This window comes from Gadus morhua, chromosome 4 (genome assembly GCF_902167405.1).
Source record: "Gadus morhua chromosome 4, gadMor3.0, whole genome shotgun sequence".
NCBI lineage: Eukaryota > Metazoa > Chordata > Actinopteri > Gadiformes > Gadidae > Gadus > Gadus morhua.
The window spans coordinates 29,229,855-29,247,631 of NC_044051.1; the positions used below are offsets into that span (position 1 = coordinate 29,229,855).

The following is a 17,777-nucleotide window of genomic DNA, read 5'->3' on the forward strand; positions in this document are numbered from 1 at the left end:
CAGGCTGGAGAGTAGCACCCAATCACTTACATTAGCCGAAAACTCCTGCCTAACGAGAGAAATTACTCCACAGTGGAGAAGGAGGCCCTGGCCATCAAATGGACCTTGGATAAACTACGGTACTATCTTATCGTTTGGGAGTTTACCCTGGTCACCGACCATGCTCCACTGAAGTGGATGGCAGGTGCCAAGGACACCAATGCCCGGGTGACGAGGTGGTTCCTGGCCCTCCAGGACTTCCACTTCAAGGTGGACCACCGACCGGGAAAGGAGCACGCCAACGCCGATGCCCTGTCACGCCGGGATGCGTGCCTGGGTTGGAACCCAGGCGACCAGAGGCTTCATCAAGCGGTGCAGGAGTGTGACAACCCACTCCCCACCAGGGGGATCCGGGGGCGAGTGGTGGGCATGTACCGCCGTCATCCACTAGCCGGAGGCAGAGAGCACTTCATTCCTCACCCTCATCAGCCAGATAGGGAACACCTGGCAGGAGGAGGGAAAGGAGCGGGCGGACATCTTAAAGGGGAGCTGAGGACTCATTCCAGGGCAGAGACAGTCAGACCTATGAGGAGGAGGCCAACGACACGACCCCGGCTACGAGGCTCTCGGAGACCCTAGCCCAGTGATATATACCGTGTGCTTTTGCCTATTATTCAGAATAAACGCAGACTACGGCTTAAACCAGCATTCCAAGTGTGGTACTTGCTGTGACGAACAGTCCCTATAGGAACCGGGTTGCCACAGTTTAAAACATAACGTCACCTGGGCGAGTGTCGCTGCGGTGTGTGCACGTGCGTGTGTGTTGTTACCTGTATGTGTCTCGATGGCGGAGCCATTATGTTTAAAAACATAACGTCTTAGCTAAATGTCGATGACATCGCAATTCATGACACATTTTTGTAAGTTTGGGTCCTGGGGAGACATCAAATCTCTCTTTTCTGTGAAAAAGGTGGACGATGGTAGTAGTTGTTATCATCACTTATATGTTAGTCATATGAAAATGTGTGGAAATTTGATTGATATAATTTAATATAGTTTCATAAAATCATAAAATGCGTGTTTGATCACATGCAGGCACAAACACAAATTTTTCCTTTAATTTTGTGACACAGTTGGAAAGCACCAGAACAAAGTGGTCTTCATCTGTGCCCTGAACACATGACACCTCTTATACATGTTTAATAGTCCTGCTAAATTATTCAGGAACTTCCATGGTCATGCTTGTGCACCCTTGGCAGTTGGCCAGACTAAGCATGTGCAAAAAGAGCAACTATACCGACCCAAATTAAGGATTACACACAAAATACTTAAGACACGTTGTGTTTATTTACTTATTAAAATATTTTTGAATCAAGAATATAATGTTGATGTGGTCGTTGACTCGTATTGTTTAATTTACTTTAGTAGCATTAGTATTTAGTGGTCATTAAACGATGGATGCCTTTATTATGAAGGAACACCTTCACTTGAGTGCAAAGTTCACTTTTACTTTCTACTTAAATCATAGCACTGTTTTCTAAAAGGGCTCGGAAGGAATGTATACTTTTACTTTGGTAAAGGATTCATTATCCTCTGTTACAAGGTTCAGTGATTTGGTAAGACAAGGACAGAATAGGAAAGAAATAGATAGGTGGAGAAGCGTTGTTCGACTGACATATGACAATGATTCACGGCCTGGCTGATTTAATGCCATAAAGCTTCACAGTTCACCTCACTCCACTCAAGTCAATAAGTACACCAAACAAGGAGAAACTGTTAAAAACAATGAGATAGCTATACACCTATGGATGCAGACTCATAGTAGTGTACAAACTTTGTAGTGCGCCGTTTCCTCTGCAACAGATAATTACAATAACATCATAGACAAGTGAATATCAAGTATTTCATTCATTGTGGCAGGGTCTGAATTAGCAGCGATGTCCCCCCGCGGCTCCCATGGCAACCAAGGAGACCGCCCCCACAGCGCAGGTGACCCAATTCCTGGTGCACTTCCTGTTTGGACTCAAACCTGTTAAAAAATGCAGGCACTGTGTTAAGCAGAACACATAGGCCATATTCCCCCGTTTCAGAGAGAAACTACTTTCCAAAGTAGCTTCCCAGAAAAGGAGACGTGGTTCGCTTCGGCCAGCGGCTCCTGAACCCGATCCCTCAGGGCCCTGGCGGTGCTCCGCCCGGCTCGGCCCACCCACGACCTTTGACCTCCTGCTAGCGCAGCGTCTTGTGCCAGAGGTCAAAGCAGGGCACCACGTGGAGCCGTACGTACTTCTGCCCGCCTGAGGAGCACTCCAGGCAACCGTACACCGTCTCCCGCCGCTGGCTGCCCATGCCACACAGGGAGCAGGGCCCCTTGGCGATGTTGTGGTTGAGGAGGTTGATGCGCGTGTGCGAGCCCTCGCGCAGGTACGCAGAGGAGAGGTCCGTCATGCTGGCGGCCTTTTCATAGTCGTCTGTCGCCCCGTCGTCCATGTACGGCTCCGGGTATGTCAGCCCCTCAAACGCCCTGTCGTCTGACCCACACGTGCGAAAAGACGGCACGAGGGGGGGTTAACGATGTGCAGGGTTAACAAGGTTCAAGGCGAACGAGGTGCAAAGTTAACAAGGTGCAAGGTTAACGAGGTACAAAGTTAATGAGGTACAACGTTCACGAGTTGAGCTGATAATTGCCTGGAGTTGATAATGTGGGGTGGGGGGAGGGGGAGGACACTCAATCAACTTTGCCTGTACCACCGAGAAAGGCATTTAAGTCACATCTTACGGTCAGGCGGCAGATGCACGTCTCCACAGCAACTGTTAGCAAACAAATGTGTTAAAATAGATCCTAAGCGAGTCGATTGGTTTCGAGGGGTCCTCCACCGTTTGCTATTGGTTGCTCACCTGCCCTGAAGGGGTTTCCGTAGACGATGCCGGACAGAAAGCGGCGCAGGCGGCCCATGGAGAAGCGACCCAGGAATCCCCCGAGCTGCTCTCGCATCTGCTCGCGCTCAAAGCCCCCCGGAGACTCCGTCGCCACGCAGATATCTGTAAACACTGGACTATGTAAAGGGCCGTAGTGTAGCGTCCTGATCTTTGAAGATGGATCCACTGATCCCCCGAACAAAGAAGTAGAAAGTCAAAAAGGGAACTCGTTGGTGAAGGGTTAAGGTCTATGCACACCAGATTGGATTTATTCAGAGCGATAAATGGGATCGGATACCCTCTGATCTGAGGACAAACGCGCAGGTTTAAAAGTCCCCGGCTATTGGTGTCCGGTCAAAACACTGACATAAATACCTGGCTTTACAAAATTGCGCTTATACCCACTTTCCAGCTGATCAAAAAGAACGTCAAAGCAAGTATAGTAGAGCCAAGTAATGATCTCATCAGCTATGTCAGCTACAGCAAGGTCACTTGGTGATCTGTAGGCCTTTCCTATTGGTCGCCTGTTTTTAAACCAGCTCAGAAATTGACACCGCTCTGGTAGAAGTAATGACGGATCATCGCAGCACAATTGTTTCTGGGTTCAGATTGCAAGAGTCCATTGATATTAGTGTTTTGAATTATTCATCATTATTCAATCAGTAATTCCGGTCCGTACCGAGGCGTCCGTCCAGTCGGATGTAGAGCTCGCAGATGCTGAAGGCGATGGTGGTGTGGGCGGGGATGACGATGGCCTTGTCCCGACCCTTTGGGTTACGACCGTCGTCAATCTGGAACTGGACCGAACAATGGCAGACCAGGCCAAGAGACATGGGCAATATGGAGGGAGGGGGGGGGGGGAAGAGAGAGAGAGAGAGAGAGAGAGAGAGACACAGAGACATGGAGGAAGAGAGAGAGAGAGACATGGATAAATGACTGTGTGTGTGTGTGTGTGTGTGTGTGTGTGTGTGTGTGTGTGTGTGTGTGTGTGTGTGTGTGTGTGTGTCCCTTCCTGGGTGTGTGTGTGCGTGTGCGTGTGTGTGTGTGTGTACCCTCATGGTGGTCCCTCGCATCCCAGCGTGGACAGTCAGGGAGCACTGGCGCGTGGTGCGGATGCTCTCCATGACGACACAAAGCACGCTGCGCCCACTGTCCCTGGACTGGCGGACCAGACAGTGGTCCAGGTCCACCTTCCTGGAACCAACAGCAAGTCAGCTCACCTGTTAAGGCTGCTTGGGAACTCAACGTAGCCACCACTCATGGGATCCACCCCACCCCTCTACTTATCGTATGGTGTACGTCCTGAACTGACGAATTGCTGTTTCATCTTCTTCTGACAAATGTACTCATTGTAAGTCGCTTTGGCTAAAAGCGTCTGCTAAATGCCCTATATGTATCATGGCATGATGAAAACATTTCAGGTGACTTTTATACTGTCCAACTGGGATTCCCAGAAATCATGAAATCATCAACATTTGGTTAAAACTATTAAAAGGGCACTTGACATATTGTAAAATCAATTAGCCTTGAATTTTTTTACGAAAAATCCTTTACTGAGTCAATCAGTGCCTCAGAAGACTGTAAGATAACGAGCAGCTGTTAAAAGTCGTCCACCATGTGAAGATATTCACGATTATCTCGATTCATGACAATAACAATAATGGAAATTCACCAGAAGTTTTAGTTTTACAATGTCCAATACATTTTTGTATATTCCTATCCCAATTGGCCACTACATTTTCATGAAAAAGGTTGGACCAATGCACTCAGCAGTTCAACTATTACAAATGTTTTCTGGATTTTTCCTGGAAAGAGAGGTACAAAGCAGTGCTCTCTTATGCTGGAAAATTGTTGAGCGTTACGGTTCACAAATGACCATAGAAAACACAAACACAATCCTTGTGTTTGTGATCCCATCGCAAATCCCATGTTTTAGTCTGTCAGCACAATCAATGTCCAAATTACGGTCTGGTCAAATAACGGCCCTATTTAGGGCTAAATCAAGTTGGATTTGGACCAATCCGGAATCAAAACCCCATTCAAATTAATTACTAAGGTAAAAAAATTAAAAGTACAGCATTTAACATGATGTGTAAGCACCATCAAAGACGGAACTTAACTAGTCAAATAAGATAAATACGGTGCGATAATATGCAGCAGACCTGCTAAGTGAATAGGGAAGGTCTCGCAGGCCTCAGTTGGGATGTTTAGCTACCTGGAGTTGAGCTCCCGCAGTAGTGTGGGCACCTCCACCTCGTGTTTGGTCACGATCCCGAAGGACGCCTTGACCGCCACTGAGTCGGAGCCGCGGATGTTGAAGCCCACGTCGTTGATCAGGTGGTTCCCTAGCTTGCCGGTCAGAGCCACGTCCGACTTGTCCTCGTAGTTGAGTAGCTGGTAAGACGAGACACCTGCGGAGGGAGATGGATGATTTAGAGGGCAGTATGTCCCTAGGTGGGTTGCCTCAGGGGACGGGCACATTTGTATCTTGGGAAAGTTGTTATGTTTTAAAGCTGCAGTATAAGAGTAACGTGGTGCAGGTTTGAAAACGTAAATCAATAGGCTAAACGAAAACATAAATTGTCCTAAATTAATACATATACAAATAAATAAATGCATATAACATAGGCAACATCCTGTTGAATAAAATAAAGGCTATCACTCCAGTCAATTAAAGATGATATGATCTGCCATTCTGTCAAAATGAAGTCAAAACTACCGACCAAACCAAACATAATTCCAAAAAATAACTACATAGATAGGGGTCCCAAAACGGAGACTTCCGGTATTTGCAGGAGTCAAGTCAAGTTTATATAGCACATTTCATATGGTATACACAGACTTGATGCACTTTAAGGAGAAACATAGAAAAACACGAACAACCTTAGGGTGGTTAAATTGACATTAAGAGTCAATTCAATTGAAAGAATGTATGCGTTGAAGTTAAAATGATAGTTAGTTAGTAAGTTAAAGAAAAAAGCAAACACACCAATTTGGAAAGGCCTTACATGTAACTAAAAGCTGAGGCAAACAAATAGATTTTTTAGTCTGCTTTTAAATGAGTTCACTGATTCAGAAGATCTTAATTCAGACGGTAGGGATTAAGGGAATCACAGGAGCACCCTGCTCGCTACCTGCCGTGATCTCCTTCTCCCCGACCAGGATGTCCTTCAGGGAGAACGCCGTGGAGGCGAACTTGGTCTTCTTCCAGAAGTGTCTTTTCTTCCGCTTGGCAACAAGGCCGAGCGGCTGGTAGCGGTCCGCCTCGCTAAGGCTGGGCACCGGGATCAGCCTCCCGGTGTCCCCCACCTGCTTCACAAAGTTCTTGGTGGCCGCGGCGAACATGTTCAGCGCGGACGGAGAGCTGTCACCGTGTCGAGTGGGCCGTCATGTGAGAGCGGCAGTCCCCCCGTCGGTACGCTGAGCCTCGAGACGAGGCGCACGGCAACCGGTGGCTTCCTACCTCACCTCTAGTTGGGCTTTTAGGACTTAAACACATTCAATTATGCAGGTACTCTGTAAGGTAATACAGGAAAACTTGGCACGAGTGAACCTGATATGTCCCGGGCCTTGCAATCACGTGACACACAGAGTTTGAACCCAGCATCTTGACTGATGTCCCCAAACCATTTGGTATAAGCCAATGTAAACATAATTCACACTTATTATTATAACCTAAATATAATATAGGCCTAGAATTAATTAGCTATGCAAAAGAAAAGCTTATGACGCTGTGTGTGTGTGTGTGTGTGTGTGTGTGTGTGTGTGTGTGTGTGTGTGTGTGTGTGTGTGTGTGTGTGTTTCCAATTTCTCATGGGCTGTTTGAGGTCTATTATTGAATCTTACGAAGTCACTCTGATTGAAAGAGACTTACAGTGCATGTGATTAGGGTACAGGTAGGGGTTAGTTAGGGGGTATCTTGCTCAATAGGTTGCCTACAGGTTAGACGGTGGACACCGGGGATCGAACACAGCCCCTTTCAAGAGGTAATACACGGTTCCCCTACACATTTCAGAGGAACGTCTCTTTTTAAAGAACACCCTTGTGGTTTTAGTCCATACTGTGCTTTTGCATTTAGATCTCTGCGTTTATTTTAGTTTTGGTTAATGTCCGGCTCGGCGTAGCAGCAGCAAAAGAGAAAGTACAAATAAAAGGGACTGGCCGACCAGTATAGCGGCCTCCTCGCTCTGTAATCACTGCTGTGTGTCGCCCCGCTGGAATCAAACCACATCTTATGTTTCCATGGATTCCAGGCCCGGTCCGTTCTGCTTTAGTCCTGGGAAATTGCTGTGTAGCTATTTGCAGCATGGTTGAAAATGTAGGCCTACAGTAGATAAATATAAAATGGTATTTTCATTTGTAATTGTACCACACATTATTGTGTACAGGCATTCATTCATTATAAATCTCATAAATCTTATTATAAATCATATATCACTGTTTTATACATTGCTGAGAATTAAGGCAAAACTTTTTGGAGTCTTTACATTACATATTACATTATATAACATTCCATGCAGTTACATTTTTGAAATACCTCCACATCCATTTTCTTGGTCTCTGAGGCCTTCACGTGCTGGCGGCCATGTTGTTTGCGAATTCAGATAGACACCGACTGCGTTGAGGGCTCCAGTTGCCACTTAGGGGGACTGTGGTTTATGTTTTGATCATTCAATTTCAAAGCCTTTTATTTTATTACCACATGAGTTTTGACCACAGGCATCCATCTTAATTACTTTTTCGATAAGTATATATATATATATCTTCTTATCGAATATATAATAATAATTAAAAGGTACTAGAAAGTAAAAAAGTACTTAGTTGTGTAACATCTTATCCTAGCTATCTTTGTTGTATACGGGGAATAGGTTAACCTAGCGATTGTTTGTGCTTGGCACTTGGTTCTATGAACATCCTTACTGTACCTACTGCGATGTATTGTTTCTCCTTTTTCTGACAAATGTATTTATTGCGGGTCATTTTTGATAAAAGGTCTGCTAAATGCGCTAAATGTACCGTAAATGTAGATGTAAAATCTAGGGACCCTGACATTGGCCCCTGCATATCCATTCATTACTTTTCTATCACCAGGGGCTCCCTGTCAGTATCTGGGGATACTGACAGGGATCCCCTGACAATCTTGTTGCTGTTCAAACCACGATTATCCACGGATATCCGAGAGAGATTGTTATTCAATGCAAGCACACCAAAAACAAGGTTTTATCAGGTCATCGGGGGTCCCTGAGTTAATTCTGGATACTGGCCCCAAAAGTGTGTTTCATTCAAGCACATGTCTGTATGTTTATGTGTTTCTGAAGGCAGTTGTAGCCCTCCACTACTACAGGAACTCTGGGGTCTCCTGGGACCGGCTGTACGTTCTCTGATGGATCAACGAGAAACCCTTCTGTTGTCCTATTTGGCACAGAGGAACACACACACACACACGCGCGCGCACACACACACACACACACACACACACACACACACACACACACACACACACACACACACACACACACACACACACCACATGAACACACCACATGAACATGAGCAAGCAAACACACACACACACACACACGCGGAAGCACACACACACACACACGCACAAGCAAGCACACACACACACACACGCTCGCAAGCAAACACACTTGCAAGCACACAAACATATGCACGCAAGCACACACACACAAACACGCAAGCACACATGCAAGCACACACACAAACACACACGCCCAGGCACGCACACACACACACACACACACACTTGAGCAAGCACATACACACACACACGTACACACACACGCAAGCACATGTAAGCACACATGTATGCATGTACACTCATACATGCATATACTGACAAACACACAAGGAAAACAAACTCCATACATGTATGTCTAAACTTGGATCTTCATTGAATACGACATGGACCCTAAGTAAAGTCTCTTTGCATTGTTGTGTTAGAAGGTAAAGTTGCCTTCCTCAAGGAAATGTTTTAAGGTACTGTTGGTTCTGCAAAGTTCATCATCTGAGCTCCTTGTTACACGCAGGCTGTAAACCAATCAGAAGCCACAGCTTGACAAATGTCGGCCAGTAAAAGAAAATGGGGACGAAGAGTATGGAGGTAGGCTGAGAAGGATTCTATCCAATGCATCCGTTCTACCTTATTTCCCTGCTCCCCAGAGCAAGACGAACTGATGTGACTCCAAGTAGAAGTATGGAAACTACACCCAAACAATATCGGGAACCTGTGAAGTCCATGATATTTAATACACTGAAGTTGCCCCTGCAGTTGCTTTCCCCATTCCTGAAGTTAACCGTGGTTTCCTGAATTTACTGCAAGACCAGGATGATGTAGACCGGAAGTCCCGCCCTGTCTCGGCAGCACGCGTCCACCCCTGGAACCATCTTGCTGCAGCCATTCCGTCCTCAGACAACAGTGCCAGGGGCGAGGCTATCTGGAGGTGTTAGAAATTCTAGGGGGCGTGGTTATGCCTGTAGGTGGCGTGGTCATGTTTATGGGAGAGATAAAGGGGGAGTGGCTATGTCTTCCTGGCTCTGTATGTAGGAGCTATATAGATGGATGTGGCTATGTCTGTAGGGAGATATAGGAGGGGGCGTGGCTATGTATATAGGGGGCGTGGCTCTGTGTGTAGGAAGGATATGAGGGAGTGTGCTGATGTGTGCGTGGAGAGATAGGAGGGGGCGTGGCTATGTCTGTAGGGGGCGTGGCTCTCGGGACCCTATTAGAAGGCAGATGAGTTAGCGGGAGGTGCTGTCGATTAGCGATCACCTCAGCATCTTCTCTGACCTGCAGGCGGAAGGAGGAAAAATTTGGCTGGCCAAGATGACTGGTTACAGTCACTTTCTATTCTACAAAGTGTTGTGTTTGGTGATATTTCAACCCAGTTAGCGACCGCAGGTTTGATTCCCACCTGTACTCCTGTGCTAAATGTCCTTCTCTCACTCTCCTTCTCAACGCTTTCATCCTGTCTTATGTCGCTCTCCTGCTCATCAAGTCTGTAATATATAATGAGAGGAAAGAAAGAAGATATATGGTTCTTCTTTTGACTTCGTCAAAATCTGAAGAAAGAATTTTCGATGAGGTAACTCTTGACATTGCGGGGGTGACAAATGGCAGATGTGTGTTTGTTTTGGATGGATTTATCTATTTCTAGAAGCCTGCCATACAATTATTTTTCTTTCAGGTAAATTAAGCCGATCCCATCGCTTATCTTTATGTTTTTGTTTTCCTTCTGTCGAGCAGTGTGGCAGAACATGTAGTTAAAAGCCTTTATGTGGATGAAATAAGCCAATCTAAGCAGCCTTACCTGGCTGAGTCTAATTGGACCTTGGTGCTTGGTGAGGCTGCACACCTGTTGCACATTGAGTTATCAGTTTGCACAGGTTCAACCAGCCATCGCCACACACACTCAGCGAGGTCTCCTGCAACATCAGCATCACATATAATTATCCGCAGCTGTACAATAAACCAGATTTTAACACCACCACCACCCTGTTACACACCAACTAGGTGCATTGTAACATTGTCTTGTTGCACTGGCGCCGAATGTGCAGCCTTTCCAGACAAGGACACAGAATGGTGATCTTGGAAAACCGGCTTATTGTAAACGTTTGTAGACCATGATACATGACCTGGTGCTACATGTTGTAATGCAGGAGATCTCTCTTAATGTGTGTGATTATGGCTGGTTTAACCTGTGCTGGTGCAGGTGTGCAGCCTTACCAAGCCCCAGAGTCCCATCAGTCAGACTCAGGCCAGGTGAGGCTGCTTAGACCAACCACCATCCACACCCATGTTTGTGGTTTCCTTCCTGCACTTGATATATAAAGGCGGGGTCTTTCAAGTATTCTTCATATGGGGTAGGGCTGCCGGTTAACCTGTAAACAGTGCTTCAATTCACATTCTGTAAGCAGTGTTACATGAACGCTTAATGAGAGAGAGAGAGAGAGAGAGAGAGAGAGAGAGAGAGAGAGAGAGAGAGAGAGAGAGAGAGAGAGAACAGGGATTAAAATTAACGACATGACATCTTTATGTTTTGTGGTGTGATAAGGCACTTTATTGCATGCAATGGTTACATTTAGTGAGGTTGAATGAGACCTGTACTAAATTCTACTGCTGGAACACACTTTTAGACTTTTACGACGTTGAAGGACATAATCATTTTAAGGCCATAAATGCCATGTAACGGTTTTGAAGATGAAACTTTGGGCCCATTTGCTAATGTTCTCTCCTCGGCCTGTAATTAGAAACGTCTCTCTAGGCAGCAGTGGGCCCAAAGAGGAGGAGAAGGAGGAGGAGGAGCAGGAAGGTCTAAAAACCACTGACATGATGAGAGAGGAGACAGTGAAAAAAATGAGAAATAGAGTAAGGAAAAGAGTGAGAGTTGAGGGTGTGTGGACGAGAGAGGGAGAGGAGAGAGAGAGAAAGAGAGAGAGGTGGTAAAGCAAAGGCCAGCGCAAGAGAGAGAGAGAGAAAAGTGGGAGAGTCTGGGGTGAAAGATCAAGGGGAGAGAGAGAGTAGGGAGAGCAAGAGAGAGTTGGTAAAGCATAGGCCAGCGAGAGAGAGAGAGAGAGAGAGAAAAGTGGGAGAGTAAAGGGCCACTTGAGCGAGAGAGAGGGAGGGAGAAAAAGAGAGAGAGGTGAGAGTGAAGGAAGCTGAAGGGGAAGAGACCACAGAGAGTCCGGAGCGAGGGAGAGAGAGAGGACCTGCTGCACTGTGTCTGGTAATCACTCGCCCAGACGTCCGTTCCTCTGTGGGAAACTGTTTTAGATCCGGATGCTGTGACTTGGTCCATCATCTCTCTCTCCTCTCTACATTCTGCTGTCAGCCCCCCGAGTCGGACATGGGGCCCCCTCCGTGCGCTAGGATTACCTGTTATCTGGTGGCGCTCACCTTTGCCCAGGTGGTCACCGGCCAAGACACCAAGACAGGTAGGAGAGTGGTCATTTGTACTTTATTTGAGCCACACACAGGTCTGTCTCAGTGAGGAGGAAAGCACTTCTTTCCAAGACTTGATTACAGCCTCACACATTTATAAACAACGCAAAACAATAAGAACAATACAGGCATACACATACACATAGTACAATGCCATTTACAATGAACTGGGTTTAAAACAGGTGAGAACTATGCAGCGAAAAACCTCCTCATCAATGTGGGATTTGACCAATGCTTTAAACATGTTCAGAGGCACGAGCCCCTTCAGAAGATGATGATGATTGGCTGGTTGGTCGGAGCCCACTGTTGCTGTTATGTTCATCCATCGTTTCCTTCCTGCCATGCCTACCCATGTCATTTTCTGGCAGTTCATAAGTTACGCTCCGCTGGTCAGCAACCCAACAATGGAGGATTTTTGGTCATGTGGTTGGGAAACCCTCTGCACTCCGGGGACGCTTTGATTCCAAAGACTCGGGTTGACAAGAATCTTATCTTGTCTGTAAAGGTGGGGGGCCTGAGTCCTTTTATATTGTCAGCATTAATATTACAATAGAAGGATTATTTATTTCACTAGTTAAAGGTCAATGTAGCACCTTAGAATAGAGAATATGTTACCTTTGAATAGTAACTAATAGAAACATTCAGAAGTGAATGATGTCACTAAAACTCTGCAGTTCCCTCGTAGGGGGGGAACCGACCCAAAAGCCATGGCCCACAATGTTCTCCGACCTCCCCATCGCCATCGCCAACGCTGTGCCAGCGTGTTGTATATGCGTGGGCATGCACTCGCGGCCAGCTGGTGTATTTCAGCACCGGTTTCTGAAGGCCAGAGCTGTAATGATGTGGGTGCACAGAGGGGAGCAGAGGCTAAAAACAACCCCGTAATTTTGGTCAGCTTGCAGGCCAGCGGCAGAACGGGCACGCCCTAGCCAGATTCCCCTGGATAACATATATAGAGGTATACTCAGTATATATGGATGTGTTGAGGGGCAGAGTAGTGGTGTGCCAACTCCCAGCTAAAAGGCACTGGGTTTGATCCCCAACGTCTGCAATCTACATGTAGGCCTCCTTGAGTGAGATGTCTAGCCCCCCCCCCCCCCCCCCCCAGTCCCGGTACCATTGCCAGGGAGTCGTACACCTTAACCACTACTGAAAGGCCACTAGTATGCGGAAAGGTACTAGGGTCGATATCTTGTCCACCTGTAGGCATCCTTGAGCTAGATACCCCCTGTAACTATACCAGCTTGTAATTGACTAATGAATCCACTGTATGTCAATTTGGACTTACAGTGGAGCACTGCTAAAGTGACAAACTATTGTATCCATCTATACTCCATTGGCTATACCTGATTTCCTTCTGCTGAGCAGTGTGGCAGAACATGTAGTTAAAAGCCTTTATCCTTGTCTAAAAGCTGTTTTGTATCCACTTAATCAAAAAACAATCGCTACAGAAGCTCAGGCGGTTGAGTCGGGTTGCGGGTTCCATCCTCATCTCATCCTGGCCCATGTGTCATTGAGCAGGACAGTGACTCTATGGATAACTAGTTTGTATTTCTCCATGTCCGTTATCTGTGTTGGTACAGAAAGTCTTGGAAGAATGGGTTATCAATTGAGTCCCGTGGAGAAGAGAAGTGAGGGTTCCTCTCTTGTTAATTGTTGTCAGCTGGCCTGTGTGGATGAAATAAGCCAATCTAAGCAGCCTTACCTGGCTGAGTCTAATTTGACCTTGGTGCTTGGTGAGGCTGCACACCTGTTGCACATTGAGTTATCAGTTTGCACAGGTTCAACCAGCCATCGCCACACACACTCAGCGAGGTCTCCTGCAACATCAGCATCACATACAATTATCCGCAGCTGTACAATAAACCAGATTTTAACACCACCACCACCCTGTTACACGCCACCTAGGTGCATTGTAACATTGTCTTGTTGCACTGGCGCCGAATGTGCAGCCTTTCCAGACAAGGACACAGAATGGTGATCTTGGAAAACCGGCTTATTGTAAACGTTTGTAGACCATGATACATGACCTGGTGCTACATATAGCAATGCAGGAGATCTCTCTTAATGTGTGTGATTATGGCTGGTTTAACCTCTGCTGGTGCAGGTGTGCAGCCTTACCAAGCCCCAGAGTCCCATCAGTCAGACTCAGGCCAGGTGAGGCTGCTTAGACCAACCACCATCAACACCCATGTTTGTGGTTTCCTTCCTGCACTTGATATATAAAGGCGGGGTCTTTCAAGTATTCTTCATATGGGGCAGGGCTGCCGGTTAACCTGTAAACAGTGCTTCAATTCACATTCTGTAAGCGATGTTGCATGAACGCTTAATGAGAGAGAGAGAGAGAGAGAGAGAGAGAGAGAGAGAGAGAGAGAGAGAGAGAGAGAGAGAGAGAGAGAGAGAGAGAGAGAGAGAGAGAGAGAGAGAGAGAGAGAGAGAGAGAGAGAGAGAGAGAGAGAGAGAGAGAGAGAGAGAGAGAACAGGGATTAAAATTAACGACATGACGTCGTCCCGGGGATGTAATTAATTGTCATCGGGAGGATCAATATTCTACCTCGGGACGAGAATTTTGTGGGCACTGACTTCATTTTTCGGTTTAAGTTTTCAACACTTTCTGCGAACCCTGGAAAAGACTTATGTGAAAAGGTAAATGGAAAAATGACTGAGCTTCGTTCAATTGGCTGGCGTGCTTGCGTTTGTGTTGATCCATGTGGCGCAGAGACTGCTTGCAACAATGGTGACGGCCTTTTTACACTGCCAAGCCGGCGATTTCACCTTCTTATGTCAAGTTTCCTGTGTAAAACCAAGGGGGTAAAATCCCGTGTTCGTCATGGCGCGGGCTTTCTTGGTTCACTAGATAAGTTAGGGCTGTGCACGGAGTCTAGACTAGAGACGCGCGGATGAGCTGTATTGTCATCCGTACCCGCTGCCTAATATCAATATCCAGCTGAAGCAATGTTTTTCCCGATCATCGGGTGACCAGACGTCCCACTGTTGAGTTGCGTGTTCCGCGTCCCAACAAAAGGCATGCTAAAATGTCCAACCACTATGAAATGTCCCCTTTTGTCAGCGATTACATAGCCAACGTGGTCTTATTATAGCCCGATCATTAACTAAAAGCCACATAGAAAGAATAAAGCATCCAGCATATTTCAACAATGTGTGTGAGGTTATACGCAGCAGGGATGATCGCACAGTGGAATGCTAATGGGAAACCAGCGGACGAGCGCTGGGCGGAGAGGTTTGCACATTTCAGACGCAAGGAGATGATAAAAAAAGATATATTTCATATATATATGTCAGTTTGCCATTTGTCTAGTTAATATGTTAACCCACTTAATATTTATTTATTTAAACCGCGACCCGCCCGCAATTCCTCCAAGTAGGCTATTACTTTTTTTACGCAATCCACCCAACCCGTGGCGTGGATTATCCACGGTGTCCGCGGGTATGACCGCCAACCGCGCATCTCTAGTCTAGACCTCTTTAGAATAATTTGTTTTTATTTTTTTATGAATGAAGACACCTGCATGCCCCCCCCCCCCCCCCCCGGAACTGCGGAGCCATCACATTTACATCAGAATGAAACCCAATAAACTGCCAATGTGTGTAAGCTCCGGGAGGGTAAATTGGGGTGCTAGCTCAAGCAGGCAATTTACCAACATAATGCATTGTGTTTTTATTATATTATCAGTAAGTAGCCTAAAAACTCAAAATGTAATAAAGATTCTTGGGAAAATTCGGGACGATTCGTGACGGTTCAAAATGTTTTTCGGGACGTTTCTGGGACGGTGGTGAAAAAAGTTAGTATTAACCCCTGAGAGAGAGAGAGAGAGAGAGAGAGAGAGAGAGAGAGAGAGAGAGAGAGAGAGAGAGATATTTTATTAGATATTGTTGTTATGGATAAGTCTTGTTGTTATGGATAAGTCACCATCCATAACTTATCCAATTGTTGTTATGGATAAGTCACCCTGTGATCACTTCTTTATATCAGTCTTTCTTTTTGACATTAGCTTGTAAACGTTCCCAAAACATTCCTAAACCTGAAAGCAATAAAATCGTAATACAACATCATAAAAATAAACAATTAGACAGTGAGATTGGTATATATGTGTAGTCTTGCAATGTATCCCATTATAGTCTATACTATAGACTATAGACTAGTAATGATTGTAATGGGTGATACTTAGTCTCAGACAGTATCACACAGCCCCCCTGGAACATGGAGCCCAGCATCCGCTAGGAGCCTAGTGTACCATAGTGTAGCATAAAGCATAGAACCACAAGTGCACCTTAGCATGTCAACAGGAGCAGCATATAGCATACACCTGGAAGTGTGCCGTAGCCACAGCCTAGAACCAGGAGTAAAGCATAGAACAAATTATTAGCCTCCTAGCATAGATGCCTTACAGTATGTTCACACCAAAATAGAGTGGGTGACGCGACTCCATACAAAGTCAATGCAAAGACGCGTTTGTAGGCGAATTTGTCGCCAGAAAAACCTGAGGCGCGAATTGAGGAATGGCGCGGCACAAACGCCCTCTTAGTCATATTTTACGGTTCAACTTGTATTTAGGCTAAAAAACTAGTCTGATAGATGACTTAGGCAGACAGGGATTATAGAAGCACTCTGATTGGAATAGGAAATAGCCAATGTTTTTGCCAAAAAAGGACACGGGCATTTAGGCTATGATGGTAACGAAATGGTAGACTAGGTTGGAAAGTACCACGAGCGCACCGGGACAATACGGGACTATACGATAATAGTATAGTAAAGTATAGCATAGCACCCACCCAGGAGTGTACCATACTATATTATAGGATAGTATAGATATGCACCCAGGAGTAGGGATGTCCGATATTGGCTTTTTTGCCGATATCCGATATGCGATATTGTCCAACTCTAAATTTTCGATTCCGATATCAGCCGATACCGATGTCGATATTTGGGTTATTTTTCCTCAAACCTAATTTAGGTAACATTACATATCTCCTGTTGTGGAATTAACACAACATGCTTAATGTTATTGTGATGCCCCACTGGATGCATTCTTGAATGCAACAAGGCTTTCCAAATGTTAACATTGTCTGTGCAAAATAAGAAAAATACTTCAACTTAATTTAAGGGAAAAGTGCCATGTTTATTTTTATTTTTTTAATGGTCTCAGACAACAGTTTGGATTACACTCTCCCTGAGATAATCTTGACAATGCCCACAACAAATAGGGCAAACTTGACTTCACAAATGATAAAACACTGTACCTGAACAACTATGTGCAACATAGCAGTATGTTTCTTTAACTAAAACTCAATAACCTTAATTGAATAAATGCACAAATATGAGTCAATTACAATGTGCACTGTACTGCACAATTTTGAAAACATTTATTTGAGCTATAAAAAAAAAAAAATCGGTTTTAATGCAAAAAAAATCCGATACCGATATTGACCGATATTACATTTTTATGCTAATATCGGGCCGATAATATCGGTGGGCCGATAATATCGGACATCTCTACCCAGGAGTGTACCATACCCCAATAGTATGGCATACTATAGATATACACCCAGGAGTTTACCATACTATATTCTAGAATAGTATAGATATACACCCAGGAGTGTACCATACCATAATAGTATAACATAGTATAGATATTCACCAAGGTGTGTACCATACCATAATAGTATAGCATAGTGTAGTATGAATATACACCCAGGGGTGTACCATACATAATAGTATAGCATAGTATAGACATACACCCAGAAGTGTACCATACCATAATAGTATAGCATGGTATAGTATTGATATACACCCAGCCACCCAGCTGTGTGTTTATGTGTCAGTGTGTGCGTGCAAGAGAGAAAGAGAAAGATACATAAAAAATAAATACATAGAATGTGTGTGCATGAAAGAGAGAGA

At 45.4% G+C, this 17,777-nt stretch overlaps 2 protein-coding genes across 3 annotated transcripts in view; one reads left to right on the plus strand and one right to left on the minus strand.

Annotated features, from left to right (window-relative positions):
* Positions 1-1,666: 1,666 nt before the first annotated feature.
* pjvk (pejvakin) lies at positions 1,667-6,451 on the minus strand. The gene is made up of 6 exons (XM_030353031.1): positions 6,030-6,451; positions 5,111-5,306; positions 3,948-4,089; positions 3,575-3,692; positions 2,875-3,018; positions 1,667-2,507 (listed from the first exon to the last, which is right to left on the minus strand). The coding sequence occupies exons 1-6, from the start codon at positions 6,238-6,240 to the stop codon at positions 2,206-2,208; spliced, it is 1,113 nt and encodes a 370-aa protein (XP_030208891.1). The 5' UTR covers positions 6,241-6,451; the 3' UTR covers positions 1,667-2,205.
* Positions 6,452-11,380: 4,929 nt separating this feature from the next.
* LOC115542646 (collagen alpha-2(V) chain) overlaps positions 11,381-17,777 on the plus strand; it is a 41,393-nt gene continuing 34,996 nt past the window's right edge. The window contains exons 1-2 of one of the 2 annotated variants that reach the window (XM_030354973.1): positions 11,381-11,642; positions 11,748-11,850. In XM_030354973.1, coding sequence (XP_030210833.1) covers positions 11,763-11,850 — 88 coding nt within the window. In that variant the 5' untranslated portion in view covers positions 11,381-11,642; positions 11,748-11,762. Of the gene's footprint in view, positions 11,851-17,777 lie in introns of both variants that reach the window. The other variant, XM_030354972.1, reaches the window with a different exon arrangement.

Coding starts and splice junctions, on each gene's coding strand:
- pjvk (XM_030353031.1), bottom strand. CDS start 6,240: ATGTTCGCCGCGGCCACCAAGAACTTTGTGAAGCAGGTGGGGGACACC. Junction 5,307..6,029: donor GGAGAAGGAGATCACGGCAG/GTAGCGAGCAGG, acceptor CTCCCTCCGCAG/GTGTCTCGTCTTACCAGCTA. Junction 3,693..3,947: donor TGCGAGGGACCACCATGAGG/GTACACACACAC, acceptor TGTTCGGTCCAG/TTCCAGATTGACGACGGTCG.